This window comes from Carassius carassius, chromosome 28, assembly GCF_963082965.1.
Source record: "Carassius carassius chromosome 28, fCarCar2.1, whole genome shotgun sequence".
Classification (NCBI taxonomy): domain Eukaryota; kingdom Metazoa; phylum Chordata; class Actinopteri; order Cypriniformes; family Cyprinidae; genus Carassius; species Carassius carassius.
In genome coordinates this window covers 31,060,596-31,078,401 of record NC_081782.1, presented here as the reverse complement: position 1 = coordinate 31,078,401, position 17,806 = coordinate 31,060,596, and the positions used below count along the sequence as shown (strand labels likewise).

At 40.1% G+C, this 17,806-nt stretch overlaps 2 protein-coding genes across 2 annotated transcripts in view; both read right to left on the bottom strand.

Annotated features, from left to right (window-relative positions):
- Positions 1-1,821: 1,821 nt before the first annotated feature.
- Positions 1,822-12,249, bottom strand: LOC132108329 (elastin-like). The gene is made up of 11 exons (XM_059515033.1): positions 12,245-12,249; positions 12,043-12,163; positions 10,826-10,901; positions 10,653-10,730; positions 9,846-9,902; positions 5,745-5,801; positions 5,426-5,461; positions 4,541-4,588; positions 3,383-3,415; positions 2,841-2,897; positions 1,822-2,391 (listed from the first exon to the last, which is right to left on the bottom strand). Exons 1-11 carry the CDS (start codon positions 12,247-12,249, stop codon positions 2,345-2,347), a joined length of 615 nt encoding a protein of 204 aa, XP_059371016.1. The 3' UTR covers positions 1,822-2,344.
- A 1,291-nt stretch (positions 12,250-13,540) lies between these two features.
- Positions 13,541-17,806, bottom strand: part of LOC132108328 (elastin-like) — a 66,621-nt gene continuing 62,355 nt past the window's right edge. The window contains exons 33-39 of the mRNA XM_059515032.1: positions 17,145-17,177; positions 16,273-16,344; positions 16,046-16,078; positions 15,158-15,241; positions 15,035-15,067; positions 14,763-14,897; positions 13,541-14,676 (exon numbers count right to left, since the gene is read on the bottom strand). Coding sequence (XP_059371015.1) covers positions 14,609-14,676; positions 14,763-14,897; positions 15,035-15,067; positions 15,158-15,241; positions 16,046-16,078; positions 16,273-16,344; positions 17,145-17,177 — 458 coding nt within the window. The 3' untranslated portion in view covers positions 13,541-14,608. The remainder of the gene's footprint in view (positions 14,677-14,762; positions 14,898-15,034; positions 15,068-15,157; positions 15,242-16,045; positions 16,079-16,272; positions 16,345-17,144; positions 17,178-17,806) is intronic.

The window sequence follows — 17,806 nt, the reverse complement described above, 5'->3', positions numbered from 1 at the left end:
CTGCTCTAAAATATGAGACACTGATGTCTCAGGAGTTTATGACACATGCTTATTCAATAATTTTAATTTCCTATTTGGGTTTATGTATATGCTTTATTTTTTTAGGATGAACTGTTTTCCCCAAGGCACTGTAACCATATTCCCAATACTGGTTGTTTGGTTTGTTGTTTTATACAATGTCCAGTAAAATAATATAAAAATACTCTGTAAACACACCCCGTGACCTCATTACTTCAGTATTACTGTTGCTGTGTGTTTGTGCTATGAAATCTGTGTGTGGTAATGCTTTTATTAATGCAATAATCCACATGAAGCTGTGATTTACAGTGGTCTCAGAACAGTGTAAGAGATGGCCCAACATTCACAGTGTGTTTTACACAATCATGCACACCAAGAACGCCATTTTTAATTTAAAATATTTTATTAAATTTTTCCCTAGAGCAGGTAAAATGCCAGGATTTCCGGGAACTAGTCAGAATATAGGTTGTGGAAAAAGTGCAACAGCCCCGCCCCTTTATTTAAATAAGATGGAAATCCCGAGGCACAATAGAGGAGACCTGGTAGGGCTCCCAGGCAGGTCAAATACAGCACCAGGTACATTAATACATGATAAAGTGTCTCTCCAGATGGATCGAAAAACAGTATCAACCAAGTATTGCAAAAACTTACACATTATATGTTTGATAATACATTGGCTGGTGAGGATTTCGGGAAACACACACACACACACTGAGGAGATTTACAAACATCACCTACACACACACACACACACACACACACTCGCATCTTAAAATAGCACACACAGTTTTGCAAGTTCCACAGTGACTACATTGCAGAAGCTATTTAAAACAAAGAAGTTATTGTGATATGATGTGTACAAACTCGATAATTGGTCAACATGTCAAGTTCAAATGGTGCAAAACACAACATAAGGCAAAGTAACCTGTTGTTAAATGATCCAACCTATGGTAAGCGTGTGATATACATATATGATATATATATAAACTAATTCTATGTGAATACACAGCGATTAAAAAAAAGCATTCTTGGTCAAATGATGGAAGCACCTGTAGTCCCTAGGTCTGGGGAAAAACATAAGCACATCTTTTAATCTTCCAGGTTTAAACATACATAATGTACAAGTCAGAATTATGATTACTATTTTACAGAGTTACTTTAAGTTTGTTTCCTTCACCGGACAGACACCAAAACAGATGACTGATTTTAGACATAAGCTGTCATTCACTTCTGCTTGTTCTCAGCATAATCAAAGCAAAGCTCTTCATACTTCACACAGTACGCAAGAATGAATGCTGTCAGACGTTCTGCCATCCACGAAGCTCTCTTAGCATAATATGTGTTGTTTCTATTGCTGCAATACACATTCGCGCACACATTACTGCAGCCTGTTTATCAAGCGTCTCAAACCAGGAGATCAGATCTGAATCGAAGACACTCACTGATGCTTCATGAAAGCCTAATCATCTAGAGGGGTGACTCTATCTCACAAAATATGTCAAGAACATGTCACGAGACACATTTCATCACAAAAAAGAAAAATAAATTATAATTGCGTGAGGAAAATTTAGATGTTAGAAATAAATTCAATACAAAAGTATGTATACATCATGAAAGTATTACTGCCTTTAAAATAAAACACCTTTTTTATTAAAGTAATAAAAATAACATTGGCATTGAGAATAACTGATAATTGCAAAAAAAAAATCTTTGATTTCGATGAAAAAGTGTTTAATTGAAAGAATTGGTGCTCTTAAAACAGGATTAATTTTCTTTATTCAAAATATAATTTCTTTGTGTGCGTGTGTGTGTGTGTGTGAGAGAGAGTCACCCGTAAAGCACTGTAATCATAAAGCTGCTGAAGGGTAAACTAACAGGCAAACCCCTGAGCTGAAGCACAGCCAGATGTGAAGTATTTCAGCAGAATGACAGGACGCGTTCATTCAGGAGTCTGCGAGGACACTGGAGGATGTGAAAGAGTCTAGAGCGCCAGATCGTGACTGCGAAAAGCAAAAGAGCTTCGGGTGGTCTCAGAAACATCCACAAATAAGAGGTTGTGGTTAAAACGTTTGCAGTTACACAACAGCATTGCCAGCTAATCAACCCGGTTATAATAGGAAACAGTAAGGTGATGGGATGTGCCATTAGGATTAGAATTATTTTCACAGAACACTAGATGATTCGGGGATCTTGACTTGTTAAAAAAATACTATCAGTACAAAACACTTGTGCATGTTGGGGTTTTTTGTTTGAGTATCAAAAGTACATTCTGGAGCATGCAGTAGCACCATGTTTCTTGAGGTCACTTCACATCTCAAGAGATCCTTTACTTTCTCCTCCTCCCGCAGTATTTTCCTTGGCAGCCGGCTCCTCCTGCAGAACAACACCACAGACAACACCTCAGCATACATTAATTACTATAACAGCTCTTCTTCATTTGTCTGAATGAAGATAAATGAAAGTCAGCTGGGTTTGAAATGGCATGAGGGTGATGACAGTTTTCAGTTTTGGGTGAGCTATCCCTTGAAACGTGGAATGAAAACTGCTGTTCAACAAAAAAAAAAAAAAACAACAAAAAGATTTTATCCATCATAAATTCGTCTGATTCATTTTAGAATCAAGTCTGAACTCAATGCAGAAAGATCCTCCGGAGCATCTCGACTACTTTATACTTTTATAAACTCACATATGCTCATATAAATCCAAACTTCTGAAGTAGGCCAGTGTTTGTGTGATTTAGGATCGGGACGTTTAGTTCATGAGAAGCAGAGCAGTGATTATGAGAACTCAGTGATTATGTGGCGGTGGGATTCATTTCGTACCTCGATAACCTGCTCCCAGGAATCCCGTCAGTCCACCTCCATATTTGGCTGCTTTGGCTGATGAAAGAAGCAAACATGAAATACACATTATACAAGAACTGATCAATTTTGTACATTGACTGCAATGGAAATTGCATTGGTTAAGAAAAATTCTGCCAAAATGCATACAGTAATTATAAAAAAAAAGTAATGCTGGATGTGTTAATACTGGTAATCCTATGCTTTATTCAAATGAGCCATCAAAACAAAGTTAGCAGTAACTGTATAGTTTCAAAACTGATTTACAGGTATTTCTGCTGTAGATGCCCCATATCTGAAATGAAAGTGTTTGGAATACAGTGTCTGAACTGTATGGACCACCTTTATGATACTTGTTTTACTTCCAGTTTGCAGCTTGGAGATTCTTCAATGGTTCAGTTCATCCCTTTATTAAATATAATATATATATACTTTAGAGTTAAGGAGACTGAATGGGCTCAACAGCTATTGCTCATTCTGCTGTATCTTCCAGTGATGGTGTTAAGGGTTTTAAGAGTGTTTACCTTGTTGTGGTGACAGTCCTGCTCCATATCCTCCTAAAACACAAGAAATCCTTATATTGTGATGAGCTGTTCAAACCACATGAGTGACTGAGTGAAATGTGGCGTTGTGTCAAATTAAGAATAACTGTGTCAAATAGATGCCTAGAGGACCTAAGTTAACCAACAGCAAGCATCAGGATTACCGTTTGTTCCAGCAGGAGATTTATAACCAGCTGTGACCAAGAGCATCTGGACAGAAGTAATAATGAACCCACCGAGCAGCTCTACGCACTGATTATATAATAACAAACACATAATATCGTGTGGTATGACAGCGGCTTGATCGTCAGTATTAGCAAGCACCGAGACTCACTTTATAGTTAGAATGCAAATACACTTTGCATGATATTTGCACTTCAAGCCAATGCTTTTCATAGCGAGCGGATTTAAAGAGTTAAAGTGTCGATCAGTGATGCTTTTCAGTGTATTGTCTGTCAGGATATGTTGTTTAGAGGGGTCGTGTTATGAGCATTTATTTGATTCCTTCTGTTTGTGCATAAAAAAGATCCAAAGTCATTCTCTATGTATATCAGTAAGCACTGATTCTGATTCTCAGACATCTTGACTGTAGTCCTGAGTTTTCTTTCATGAATGTACTCACAGTATCCCACCTTTAAATGAATCCCACTCAAGGCATATGGCTAAAAAACTCAAGTGGGCAGGTCCTGGTTGAGTTATGTTAGTAGTGTTGTCACCATTTCACAAATCTCATATACTGATACACAAGAAGCTGTTTATGTTCACAAACATAACCGACAGTATTTATCCAAACTCTGTGTGTTTTTCACATAACCTTGCGTGTTTTTGACAGTTGATGCAAAAGATGCACAAGCCCCGCCCTCTTCTGAAAAAAGGGTGTTGGGGAGCAGCACCTCGTTTGCATTTGAATACAAACACACAAAAACATCATATTTATGCTTCCACCCAAAAATTTGTGGAATAATAATTGTTCTGTGGTGTACTTTGAGCTGAAGCTGCACAGACACTTTCTGGGAGCCCTTAAGACATCTCATCAAATGTACAATGGCCCTCGAAAAGCGAAATTAACTACACAGGGGCTGAAATCTATAAGAGTATACAATATGAATTTAGCCTTGGATTATTTCTATAAAACGATACCTGGATATGCATGTGGATATCCTCCGTATCCTCCTGGAGCTACACCACCTGTAGGAAGAAAAGAGACACAGATTTAGATCTGTTACTCAGTCGATCTAAAACAGCTTTTGTCAATAACAAGGATTAGTATACATTATTACTTGTAATCAAAGTACAAAGGCTTCAGTATCTTGGCAAATTAAAGCACAGATTGAGATCACTTTGATCTCTTCTGAAATGCCATTGGGCAAAAATGTAGGAGTAATTTAGTATTTTTCTCAGGAGAAACGTCTTTTATTGTGACTGTATTATGAATACATATTTTTTTTATTATTAATGTGCATTGTCCCTGATTAAAATAAAGAAAGAAAGAAAAATAAATACAGCAAGTATAAGGAAGATGTTTTGAAAGAATGATGCTTGAGAGAACACAGTAACACCAAACATTACTCCCGGGACCAATACAAACCCATGATCTCACTGTATTGTGTGTGTGTGTGTGTGTGTGTGTGTGAAAGAGAGAGAGAGAGAGAGAGAGAGAGTGAGACTGTGATTACACAAGTGTGTTGCTGCTATGAGTGTGAATGTACGTGTCGTGGGCAGGACAGAGGGGTAAGGCTGTCTACTTGACTGGATGATTCTGGTTTCGAGAGAGTACCACCAGCAAGTCAAAAGACAGAATGATCCAAAACAATCACTCCTGTTACTGCTATCAGAGTCACACAAAACTAGCAGAGCTCAGCACCAGGCCCACTTCGAGCACCACTTCTGTAACACCTTTCTTTATTTTACAGTAAAATTTGTCTATAACACAAACATGTAGACATATATTCAAGAATATGAATAGATGCGAATTTAGATTTGCGTGTAGCAATCATTCTTTGTCCAGTTAATACTGGGCCTCACCTTGCTGTGCGTATCCCGTACCCAAAGAGCCATAGCCTGTTGATAGAGTTAGATGTTAAACACTCAGCACAATCATAGCTCACAAAATTTGGAGGAAAACAAAAAAACCCCACAATGTTAGATGCTTTTCCCCAAATCCTCTACACTTCCCCAGCAGAGAAGGTGTGCTGTTAATTGAAGCGTCAGTGTTAATCTATGGACATGGGCAGTACATTTGTTCTTGGGGGAAATCTTTGAAAATGAATTTGGCAATGCTTTTGAAGTACAATGTGGAGTCGTGTTGCAGAGCATGAATATTTTGAATGCTTTCGTTTACTACCTGGTTTAGGTGGTTTAGCCCCAGCTCCCACACCAACACCTGATGGATACCCTCCACCTGCAACAAGATGATCATATGTCTTTAACAACAGCCCACAAGGAAAGCTATTTCAATAGTATATTCAGTATTTTGATAGAAAATGGTGTGTGTCATGTTACGGAGTCAACTTATGATCATCCATATATAAATATATACACATATACATACATGCATGCATGCATACACACACACACACACACACACACACACACACACACACACACACACACACACTGGCCAGTTATTAGGTAGACCTTGCTTATACCGGGTTGGACCTCCTTTTGCCTTCAGAACTGCCTTAATTCTTTGTGGCATAGATTCAACAAGGTGTTGGAAACATTCCTCAGAGATTTTGGTCCATAGTGACATGACGAAAAAAAAAATGCAGTTGCTGCAGATTTGTCAGCTGCATATCCATAATGTGAATCTACAATTTCCACCGCATCCCCAAAGCTGTTCTATTGGATTGTGATCTGGTGACTGTGGAGGCCATTTGAGTAAAGTGAACTCATTGTCATGTTCAAGAAACCAGTCTGAGATGATTTGAGCTTTGTGACATGGTGCATTAACCTGCTGGAAGTACCCATCAGAAGATGGGTACACTGTAGTCATAAAGGGATGGACATGGTCAGCAACAATACTCAGGTAGGCTGTAGCATTTAAACTGTGCTCAGTTGGTACTAAGTGTGCCAAGAAAACGTCTCAGGTTATGAATGTAACCATGGTTCCCCTGAGTAGGGAACGAGACACTGCATCCTCTAGGGGGCGCTATGGGGAACGCCTCGTCGTGACTCGTGTCTGAAGCATACATTGAAAAAACACCAACGAGTTGGCCGGCGACAGCCTCCGTCGTCACTACCGGCGCGACTATAAACAGGCACCGCGAGAACACGTCATTCACTTCTTCATCTAAAGCTTGCGTCCGAAGCATGGCAGGGAGCTAGTGGACGCAGTGTCTTATTCCTTACTCAGGGATCCATGGTTACATAGTAACCTGAGACGTTCCCTTTCGAGGGAACTTCAAACTGCATCCTCTAGGGGGCGCTATGGGGAACAGTATACCCATGCCGCCATGCTGAGGGGAGTGCAGGCCAGAATCATGGCAAGCACTAAGTACCGACTCTAACATTTCCATGGGAGTTGCCCCTGGGACGTTTAGACGGCTGTCTGTGACAGTACCCCTTAAGTTTAGAAGGCGAAACCGGAGTCTGTCAGGTTCATCCACAGACGTCTCTCCGCTGCCACCATGGCCGACATAGTCCCGCCCATGGCGGAGGCGGCCTGCTTGGTAGCATGGAGAGAGGTCCGTGGTGCAGCGCATCACGAGAAAGGCCCTTGCCTCCATCCAGGTCTCTTAGCAGATCAGCCTGATATGCTTGAAGCACCACCATCGTGTGTAATAAAGCCACGGCCTGACCTGCTGCTGCGTATGCCTTGCCATTTAAACCAGATTAATTTCTGAAGGGGCTTAGATGGCAAGGAGGGAGCTTTTTTTTTTAGCTCTTTCTACAGGGGGCATCTTCTCATGGCTGCTTTCGTGCATCACCTCGATGTCGGCAGATTTACTCTTATGCCAAAACCGATGGATGCGATAAGAAAACGGCCCCTTTCATTTCTTTTTTATACTTGTATGGAGATCATGCAGAAATGTAAGGCTCACCTGATCTGGAGGGCTATGGTCAGAAAGATATCGCTCATCGAGGGATTTTTTTTGTGGCCTTACAGCATCACCTTGTTAGCGCATTTTCATGGCAAGTTCAACTTTGCCGTGGAACGATCCATAACCTTTAACAGCTCTACATATGCAGGGCAGGAGGATTGAGAAGGTTCAGCCTCAGCTTCTTCATCATCCTCAAATATCTCCTACTTTCCTGGGTAAAAACCCAGCTGAGCACTAAACTCAGTATCAGATAGTGTTAAAGATATAACATCATCCTCCCGAGGCTCTCTCTTGTCTGCCGCCATTACGAGCGCGAAAGGGAAAATCCCTCTTTAAAACATTCAAACAGATCCACCTGTATTCTCACGAGCTCATTCTCCTCTGTGCCTCAGCGGCGAAGGGTCCTGAACCGCGGGAAGTAGATGGCTGACTTTTTTTTTCGGAAGAGAGACGAACGAGAGTGGAGCTTTTTTCATTGGAAAAACGTTCACAATGCACACAGATTGCCTCCACAAAAGACATCACGTGCGTGCTCTTCACCCAAACAAATAATGCAAAGATCACCGTGTGTCATCAGGTGTCAAATAACGCCGACACAGATGCACACATTGTCTAAACGCTTGCTAGTAGTCAGCATGATACAGAGAAAGATCGCTCTTACCAGTTATTTCAGATTCACACTTCAAACAGAACAGTCAGTGAATACAAAGAAGAGAATGATGTGTTCTCCCGGTGCCTGTTCATAGTCACGACAGTAGTGACGTCAGAGGCTGTAGCCGGCCAACAAGTTGGTGTTTTTTTCAATGTATGCTTCAGACACGGGTCATGACGAGGTGTTCCCCATAGCGCCCCCTAGAGGACGCAGTTCGATGTTCCTTTGAAAGGGAACTACAATATTACAACAGCCTGAACCGTTGAGACAAGGCAGGATGGATCCATGCTTTCATGTTCATTACGCCAATTTCTGACCCTATCATCTGAATGTTGCAGCAGAAATCAAGACTCATCAAACCAGGCAACGTTTTTCCAATCTTCCATCGTCCAATTTTGGTCAGCCTGTGTGAATTGTAGCCTCGGTTTCCTGTTCTTAGCTGACAGGAGCGGCACCTGGTGTGGTCTTCTGCTGCTGTAGCCCATCTGCTTCAAGATTTGACGTGTTGTGCGTTCAGAGATGGTATTCTGCATACCTTGGTTGAAACGAGTGGTTACTTGAGTTACTGTTGCCTTTCTATCATCTCTAACCAGTCTGCTTATTCTCCTCTGACCTCTGATAGAAGGCATATTTGTCCACACAACTGCTGCTCACTGGATATTTTCTCTTTTTCAGACCATTCTCTGTAAACCCTAGAGATGGTGGTCTGTGAAAATCCCAGTAGATCAGCAGTTTCTGAAATACTCAGACCAGCCCGTCTGGCACCAACAACCATTCCATGTTCAAAGTCACTTAAATCCCCTTTCTTCCCTGTTCTGATGCTTGTTTTGAACTTGAGCAAGTCGTCTTCACCACATCTAGATGCCTAAATGCACTGAGTTGCTGCCATGTGATTGGCTGATTAGCAATTTGTGTTACAAAGCAATTGAACCGGTCTGTTATCCTTTGGATCATCTTAAAAAGGAAGTCTAAATTACACTGGCTATTCTTTGGGACTGGGGTGCCTCAGGGTTAGAGGCTTGGCCCACTCCTCTTCCCAATATACTCAATTTTAGAGATCTCTTTTTACCCTCATAGAATAATTTGGTTGGAGCAAAACTTTGCAGGACTGTTGTTGGCCGACCCTGCAGTGCAGGAAAATCACAAACTTCCTATCGGAGTAAATGATGCAGAATATAGTGTCATATTTGTCTTTTCACTCTTACACCGGTTCTGGAGCCCCCTCACATCTTCACAAAAAAACAAACAAACTGCAAGTCATTCCATACTGTACCTTCAAGAAAAAAGTCACAGCTGTTAATGCACTGTGCATACATTTTTATTTAAAGTAATATAAACATGCATTTTGTCAGTTTAAAGGTAAAGTGAGGCCAGACGTATGGTGTCTATTTTCATTTAAGTCCATCCAAGTGCACACAAGCAGCATTGAACACACACCCAGAGCAATGGGGAGCAGCAGTTGGGAGTTCAGTGCCTTGCTCAAGGGTCTCACCTCAGTTGTGGTATTGAAGGTGGAGAGAGCACTGGTTATTCATTCTCCCCACCTACAATGCCTGCTGGACCTGAGACTTGAACCTGCGACCTTAGGTTACAAGTTTGACTCTCTATCCATTAAACCATGACTCAGTCATGAGGGCAGTCTTTTTGTATTCACAGGGAACCGTGACCATAGTTTTGTACTTTTAGTACTTTTCAAGCTACAGGAACACTGCTAAATGATCAAGTAATTTGGTATTGCATTACATCTCACCTGCTCCAGGTACGAGTCCTGCCCCTACACCTGCGACACTGCCTGCTCCTCCAACACCTGGACCAAACACACACACTGGGTTTAGGAGGGTGCTATGAATCAGAACCTTATTTAAGAAATCTAAGCTTGCTTGAGCTTGATTTTCTAAACACAGTTCAGGCTAAGACATTATATACATTTACATTTGTACCAGAATATTTATTTATATATTATATATATATATATATATATATATATATATATATATATATATATATATATATATATATTTGTGTGTATATATATATATATATATATATTTTTTTTTTTGTATATATACACACACACACACACACACACACACACACACAGTATATATGGTAATCAACATTTTCTGATTAAATTCATGCACGTTTACATGCACATTCTGTTACAATGGATCTTGTGAAGGTCTTAACATTATCTTAGCATTTCACACAACTGGGATATAATTTTATATCTGCTTATAGGAGTCAAGATAAGATTTTGACCAATTAATTATAATATCTGAATATCTTAGTGTATATGAACTTCGTTATTGATGCCCAAGTAATCTGTAGCAAAGGTAGTTATATGGGTATATTTCAGATGTTGCCAAGGTTGGTCCTGGAGAGCCACAGTCCTGCACAGTTTTGCTCCAATCTGGATAAAAATTCACCTGCCTGTAGCTTTCTAATAACTGTTAGACTTTGATTAGCTTGTTCAGGTGTGTTTGATTAGGGTTGGAGTGAAACTTTCCATGACCAATGTTGACCACCCCGGTACAGTATATATGATATAGGATCTTACCAGGGGCTTTCAGAGGTTTGGCTCCAGGTAACACACCAGTTCCAATTCCAGCAGCTCCGGTGCTACCAGGAAATGGGCCTAAAACAACAGGATGAAGAAACATTCAGCATTATTTTTACTTTGGTAAGTTTTAAATCTGTTTTTGTCTTTAATGATGGACTAATAATACTTACCATATCCATATGGGTAAACCCCACCAGGACCTATAAACACACAAGTGTACTTTACAATTAAGTCAAATATAGGTGCCTATCAAGGGGAATGGACATACTTCAGCATTTACACAAAATGTTCATTTGTTTGTTTGTTGTTTCTGTATAAACGGTGTAGAGCAGTGCTTAGGTTTTGGTGCATGTGGATATCTATTCCACTTTTAATATGGAAGAATGGCATGCTGGATATCTATACAGATGTGTACTGGGTAATGTGTTAGGAACGAAAGGATGCCATATCGTTTGATGGAAATGAAAATTATCAACCTACAAAGGGCTGAATTCAAAAACACCCCGAAAGTCAAAGACAAAAAATGCAGCAATCTAGTCCTAATCCTCCATGAACTGCCTGCATACTCTCTCCACATGAGGCCGGTGTCCGTCGATTTGTGCTACTGTCAGATTAAAAGAGTGAGTAGAAAAATTCAACAACAAAAAATGCTACTGTAAAGTTATGGTTTATTAACTTCTACACCTACTACACCCTAAACCTACCCTTAAAGTAATACAAATACAGTAATTATGTGTTATATTCACAGTTGTAGCTACAAGGGATTCAGCAACAGGAAACCAGCAATAAATTGTAATTTTAAAAAAGTCTACCTATTAGATTGTTTTATTAAAGTCGACTCCTACACCAACCCTAAACCTAACCTTACAGTAATGCAGATACATTAAATATTGTTGTTAAGCATAGGAAAACCCAGGACCCAATTCACCAGTGTAGGTTCTGACAATGGGTCCAAGGATTTCATACCAATACATTATGGCAGTCAGGGTGCCATTGTCTAGCCTGTAGAGGTCTGTGCATCCCTCCATGGATATACCTCCCCAGACAAATCACTGACCCACCACCAAACAAGTCATGCTGAACGATGTTTCAGGCAGCATAAAGTCCTCCACAGCATCTCCAGACCCTTTCACGTCTGTCACATGTGCTCAGGGTAAAGCTGCTCTCTTCTGTGTATATCACAGGGCACCAGTAGTGGACCTGCCAGTTCTGGTGTTCAATGGCTAAAGCCAATCGAGCTCCATAGTACCGGCAGTGAGCATAGGGCCCAATAGACGACGTCAGCCCTCAGGCCCCCCTTATGGCGTCTGTTTCTGATTGTTTGGTTAGAGACATTCACACCAGTGGCCTGCTGGAAGTCATTTTGTAAGGCTCTAGCAGTGCTCACCCTGTTCATCCTTTGGAGAAAGAAGCAGACACCAGTCCTGCTGATGGCTTGAGGACCTTCTACGGCCCTGTCCAGTTCTCCTAGAGTAACTTCCTGTCTCCTGGAATCTCCTCCTCCAAACCTTCTGGTAATGGCACGTATTGATGTGTCATTCTGGAGGAGTTGGACTGCCTGTGCAACCTCTGTAGGGTCCAGCTATCACCTCATGCTACCAGTAATGACCACTAACCCTAGCCGAATGCAAAACTAGTGAATAAAAGTCAGAAAGATGAGGGGGAAAATGTTAGTGGTCTAAACCTATAAAACCATTATGCTGCAATTCCTAATGAAATGACTTGTCAACTCTGCATAATTTAAAAGCCAGTTATTACCCACACAGTTAATTTTGGTCCCTGCTTGGAACTGATCATGTTCTTTCTTAGCCCTAGTGTGCATGTTTTGAAAACATGAAACATGAATGACAAGAGGACCATTCTTTACAGAGAAAAATCATGCTACAGGTACAGAGTGTCAGTAACAGATCTTAGAAAATACAGATTGGCAATCGCAAGCGCAGATAGCAGCAAAGGTTAAAGGGAAAACGAAGCATTAAAGTTTAATGGTAACGAGTTCTACTACATTTAGACAAGACATTTTTACATGCCACAGTAGATCTTACTGGGCTCAATGACCTTACCATTTGCTACAATAGGTGTTGGTCCTGCCAAGAAACAACATGTTCCACCTTCAACCCTTGCAGTTTAAAGACAAGCAGCATAGAGATGACTAGCTCAGAGGCAAGCGGAGGCAGAGGCCGCTGCCATAACAGGGTGCATTGTGGGATGAAGGAAACAAGCTATCTATCGTTATAGCGATCTCTCACCTGCCTCAGCAATAGTCCTGGAGATGACGGTTATTACCATCCAGACAGTGTAGAGCTACATCTAGATGCGTTGGTAAAGCCTATGTCGTGGCTGGTTAGGCTATTGCATCCCTGCACACTGTGGTGGAATTGCTCATAGAAACAGATGGAGGTGTGGGCTGAACCCCTGAGGCAGGTAAAGACCTACGTCAGCCTGCGGACCTTGCCCTCCATGCCAACAAGTAGATTACCAGATGTACTGGCCGATCAATGGGGGACCCATTGGGATGCTCATTCTCCCAGTGTTTGGCTAAACCTGCCACATCTAGTGCATTGGAAGGCAGCAGATTGTAGTTGAGTTTTTTATTATTCCTTGCAAAACACCACTGTTGTATGTGGTTGTTAGAGGGGTTTAAAACACAGTTTTGTAAATGTTTGGGAGGCACAGTTTTTATCAAAAGAATCAAAAGATCCCTTTGAGCAGACGAGTCCAGCTTCTGTAGCCGCTATTCTCTATGCTTTTCCATGATTGTACTGCTCCTGGGAGATCCAGTACATGTAAGACAGAATGGAGTAGGTCTATTGCTTATAGCCCTGTGTTGGCCAGCCTGAGAATGGTTCTCAGACCTAACGTTCCTCCTGGTAGGCCCTCCAGGGGAGATTCCAGCCTCAACTGCAGGGCTTATTTCAATTCCCTAGCCTGAACAGTTAAAGTTATGAGTTTGGCCTTTGGTGGTAAACCCCATATTAAATTCTAGTCTAGTCTATTTTTTTATTGTTAAAGCTCCCTCTACTACGAAAGTGTATTTTCTGAAGTATTTCGCATCATAGTGTAAGCAGCGTCATTTGGATTAAGTCCACTGCCTGGAATTCCTCCAAGAGAAACTTTCCGCATGTGCAGATCAACAGCATTTTATTGGGGAGATACTCCCTAATTTCCCATGGTTTACATGGGATCAGGTAGTTGAGGCCTTTCTGACCAGCGGGAACTCCTTCTTGGACCTATCCTAGAAATATTGGACCCTCTTTGATCCTCAAGAGTCAGTGTCGGATGATTGTCCTAGGGCAGGTGTACTGAATCCTGTTCCTAAGGATCTGCTCCAATACACTTGTCTGTAATTATCAAGTCTTTTTTGCAGAATGGAATAATTGGTACACAGTTGCCACTGGTGTCAACTCCTGATGCAATGTTGAATTCCTATTTCCTGAGTAGGGAATGAGATGCTGAGTCTCACTGTCATACTTCAGGCAGGCCTGTGCATCTTCCATCAGATAATCTGAAGACGTGATGTTTGAGATGGCCTTTTATGGTGTAGGTGATGCAGTGCACTATGTCAGCTGACCTCTTGATGTGATTGCACACATTCTTCAGACACGATTATGCCGAGGGCATTCCCCATAGTGTTATCGCATGATGCAGCATCTTGTTCTCTATTCAGGGAACCAGGGTTACATATGTAACATTTTGTATAAGGCACATTTTAAGAGGATGTGACTGAGTAAATGTGTATTTCTTTATTTCATTAAAGGTTTCGTCTATGAAATAATTGGATATGCTTGATTTTGAAAGAACTGACCCCTATTCAATCACCATTATTTGTCTGTACTGTAACTGTTTGCAGAAAACTGTTGCAAAAATCTCTACATTATTTGAATGAGCAACTACTTTCTTTCTTTGGCAACAAACTGAATTGCAATTAATAGTACATAGAGATTGCTCATTTATCAAACAGAATCAGTTTTGCACTTACCCGGTACAGCAGTCCCTCCAGGAGCCAGCGTTGGAAGCTTTGCTGTGGAACAAATACATTAGCTGAAATCAAGCATGACATACTAGGTGCTTTCCAGGTATTTGGTGGATTAAGCCTATTTGTTGTACCTGGTTTTCCACTTGGTGCAAAGGGCAGACCAGTACCTCCAGGAACACCGATGCCAGTGCCGCCCGGTACAACCACCAAGTCACCACCAGGTGTTGCTCCAGGAGCTGCTATTCCAGTTCCAGTGATCCCAGCGCCTAGCAAACAATGGGAAGAAGTGCATCAGGTCGAATCCATTATGCATCTTTACCCTCTTAAAAGGCAGGTAAACACAGGTTTAGATAGATAAGCCTGTTAAGAAATGTATGAAGCTAATATATATAAACTACTGTACCAGTTTTAGGAGGTTTGACTCCCCCAGGATATCCTGAAAAGATTGAATGGAGTTTTATTGATTGCTGGTGATTATTATCTCACACTGATAGTGACATGTTTGTTGGTCAGTTGAACCAAGTACCTCCAACCCCAGCTCCTGGTATCAGTCCCGTCCCAGTTCCAGGCAGTGGTGCTCCTGCTGCACCAGGTACTGTACCTGCACCTCCTGCAGGCAACCCATGTCACCATTCATATCATTACCTCATAGTTTGCACTAACATCTCTTTTTCTACAGTTTATTATGATTCTTTTGAAAAAATGTACATGCAGCTGCCATGACTAGTAATTTTGGTAACACTTTAGATTTGGGGATACATACAGTATGCACTATTAAGAATTTTCCCTCAATAAACTTTTAATTTTTCTGCATACTGACGATCATAAGTAATGTATTGTTTAGGTATGGGGTAGGTTTAAGGGAATTAGAATATGGTCATGCATTAACGTGCTTTATAGCTACTAATAAAGAGTCAATATGCAAGTAATATACATGCTAATAAACGACTACTTAGTAAATTATGTTCCATAATCTAAAGTGTTATCATAATTTTATTGTAATCAAAAAGAATGGTCAGTATTTTCTATTAAATATTTAGAATTTTGCTAGTCAACAAACTTTTTTTTCTATAATGAAATTAATTTATTGAATTTCATAAAAATACTTTAATAAAGCTATTGACATTATGTAACGGGTATATTCTCACGAATGGTTACTTGCATATCTACATAGTTTAATATGAAATAAGTTTTAACCATTTTAATTTGCTCTTAATAGGCAGTGTCCTAAACTACTCATGTATTTATATCATGAGTAGGCTGTACACACCTAGAGTGAATATGATTTTAGACATTTTTCAAAAGTCCTATTCATTTGTTTTGGCGTAAATATATAATAAGTATAAAAAACCTAAATAAAAAAAAACATATATATTAAAATAACTTTTTAGGTAGACATACAATATTTTCTCACCATATTTCGGAGGTTTAACTCCTGCTGGATACCCTGCAATACCGTAAAATCATTTTAGAGAATGAATCTTTTAGATCACAATTTATGATTTATAATGCTTACTTGATTGTTATGGGAATTCAGTCAAAGACTTTTAGGATTTAAGCACAAGTGAACTGTAATTTTAATCAAAATATATCTTGAATAAATGGCGATACTGTATATATATATATATATAATAAAAATACCTCCAGGAACACCTCCAGGTACCCCACCAGGTACCCCACCTGGTACCCCACCTGGTACTCCACCTGGTACACCTGCCCATGGATGAGATTTGTCATTAAAATAATGAAGAAACAGAACAGAAATAGTGACAGATCTGTATTTGTGTAATGCACATCCAAGAGTAGTGATGGTAAAATAAATCATGGTTTGGTTATATGCCTTGGTTGTTGACTGGATGTTGTGTTGTGAGTGTGGATCTCAAAAAATAAAAATAAACAAAATAAAAATAAAATTGGGTTGAAAGAGATGAGAGCTTGCAGGATTGGCGTTTATGAGAAATCCTGCATACTTCGCTAGAGAGAAGATTGTTGATTTCCAGTTAAGATAGTGGTTCTCAAATCCTGGTCCTAGGAACCTACTGCTCTACACATTTTTTAATGTCTTTTTTATCTGACACATTCAGTTCAGTTCATGAAACTCTCTCCTAATGAGATGATGATCAGAATCAGTTGTTCATTAACAAAGACATAACAAATGTTCAGATTGATGGGTCTGGATTTGAGTTATGACATTTTGATTAAAAATAAATCAATTTTGTTTTTAATTTGAGAATATGTCAATCATTCATAATGAGGTCTTTAAATTGCATTTGGAAAACAGATATGGCAAATTTTCATTTCATGCCAACTTTTATTTCAGTTTAGAGCAGGGGTGGGCAAGAGTTTAGTGCCAACCCTGTTGAACACACCTAAATTAGTTAATCAGGGTGTTCAGGATTATTGGAAAATAACTGTCAGGCTTGTTGGAGCAGGGCTGGAACTGAAGTCAACAGGAAATATATTATTCAATATATTAAAACTCCTATTTGCTATAAAAAATGAAAATAATTTACCATATTTAGGTGGTTTTGCCCCAGTCCCATATCCTGTGAAAATATGAAATCTGCTTTTACTTTGGGTAAAAAGCATCTATGCAAATACACATCTGAGAAAATCTATCAATCATTCTGTTACTGGTGAGAAATCATCCACATATTTCTGCTGGATCTATCTGGGACCAGTTCTTCACTACTGTCTGAACATCATGGGAATTGAACTCTGCTGGTTTGAGTTCTGTTGTACCTAATATGTTTATCTTTTCAGAATATCTTAGAGTGAAGGAGTTTCTTAGTCGCATCAGTTAACGAATGGTGTACCTCAGGGTCTGGTTCTTAGCCCCCTCCACTTCTTGATATACACAACTACACTGGCACATATCATCCAGGTAGATTTTTTCTTTCTTCCACTGATTTACTCAAAAGATAAAGACATGCAGTCTTATGATCACAAAGTGATGTCATCTTTACTTGCCTCAGCCTGGATTCAACTACACCTCTAAAGGCCCCGATATACTTCACACAAAGTTTGTTTTCGTTCTTCATTTGGGGGCAAAAATAAGTTTGAAAAGGCTAAGCAACGTAGGCTGTATACTAGTAGATTAACGTAAACAAGACTTGCAGCGCTTGCGTGTATGCCCTAAACACAGTAAAGAGACAATGATGGGCTATCTAGGTGT

Excerpts from the sequence above, each read along its gene's own strand:
- LOC132108329 (XM_059515033.1), bottom strand. Across the intron at positions 10,731-10,825 it reads GGTTTACCCATATGGATATG|GCCCATTTCCTGGTAGCACC; the intron begins GTAAGTATTATT and ends CTGTTGTTTTAG. Across the intron at positions 5,462-5,744 it reads GGCTAAACCACCTAAACCAG|GCTATGGCTCTTTGGGTACG; the intron begins GTAGTAAACGAA and ends CTCTATCAACAG.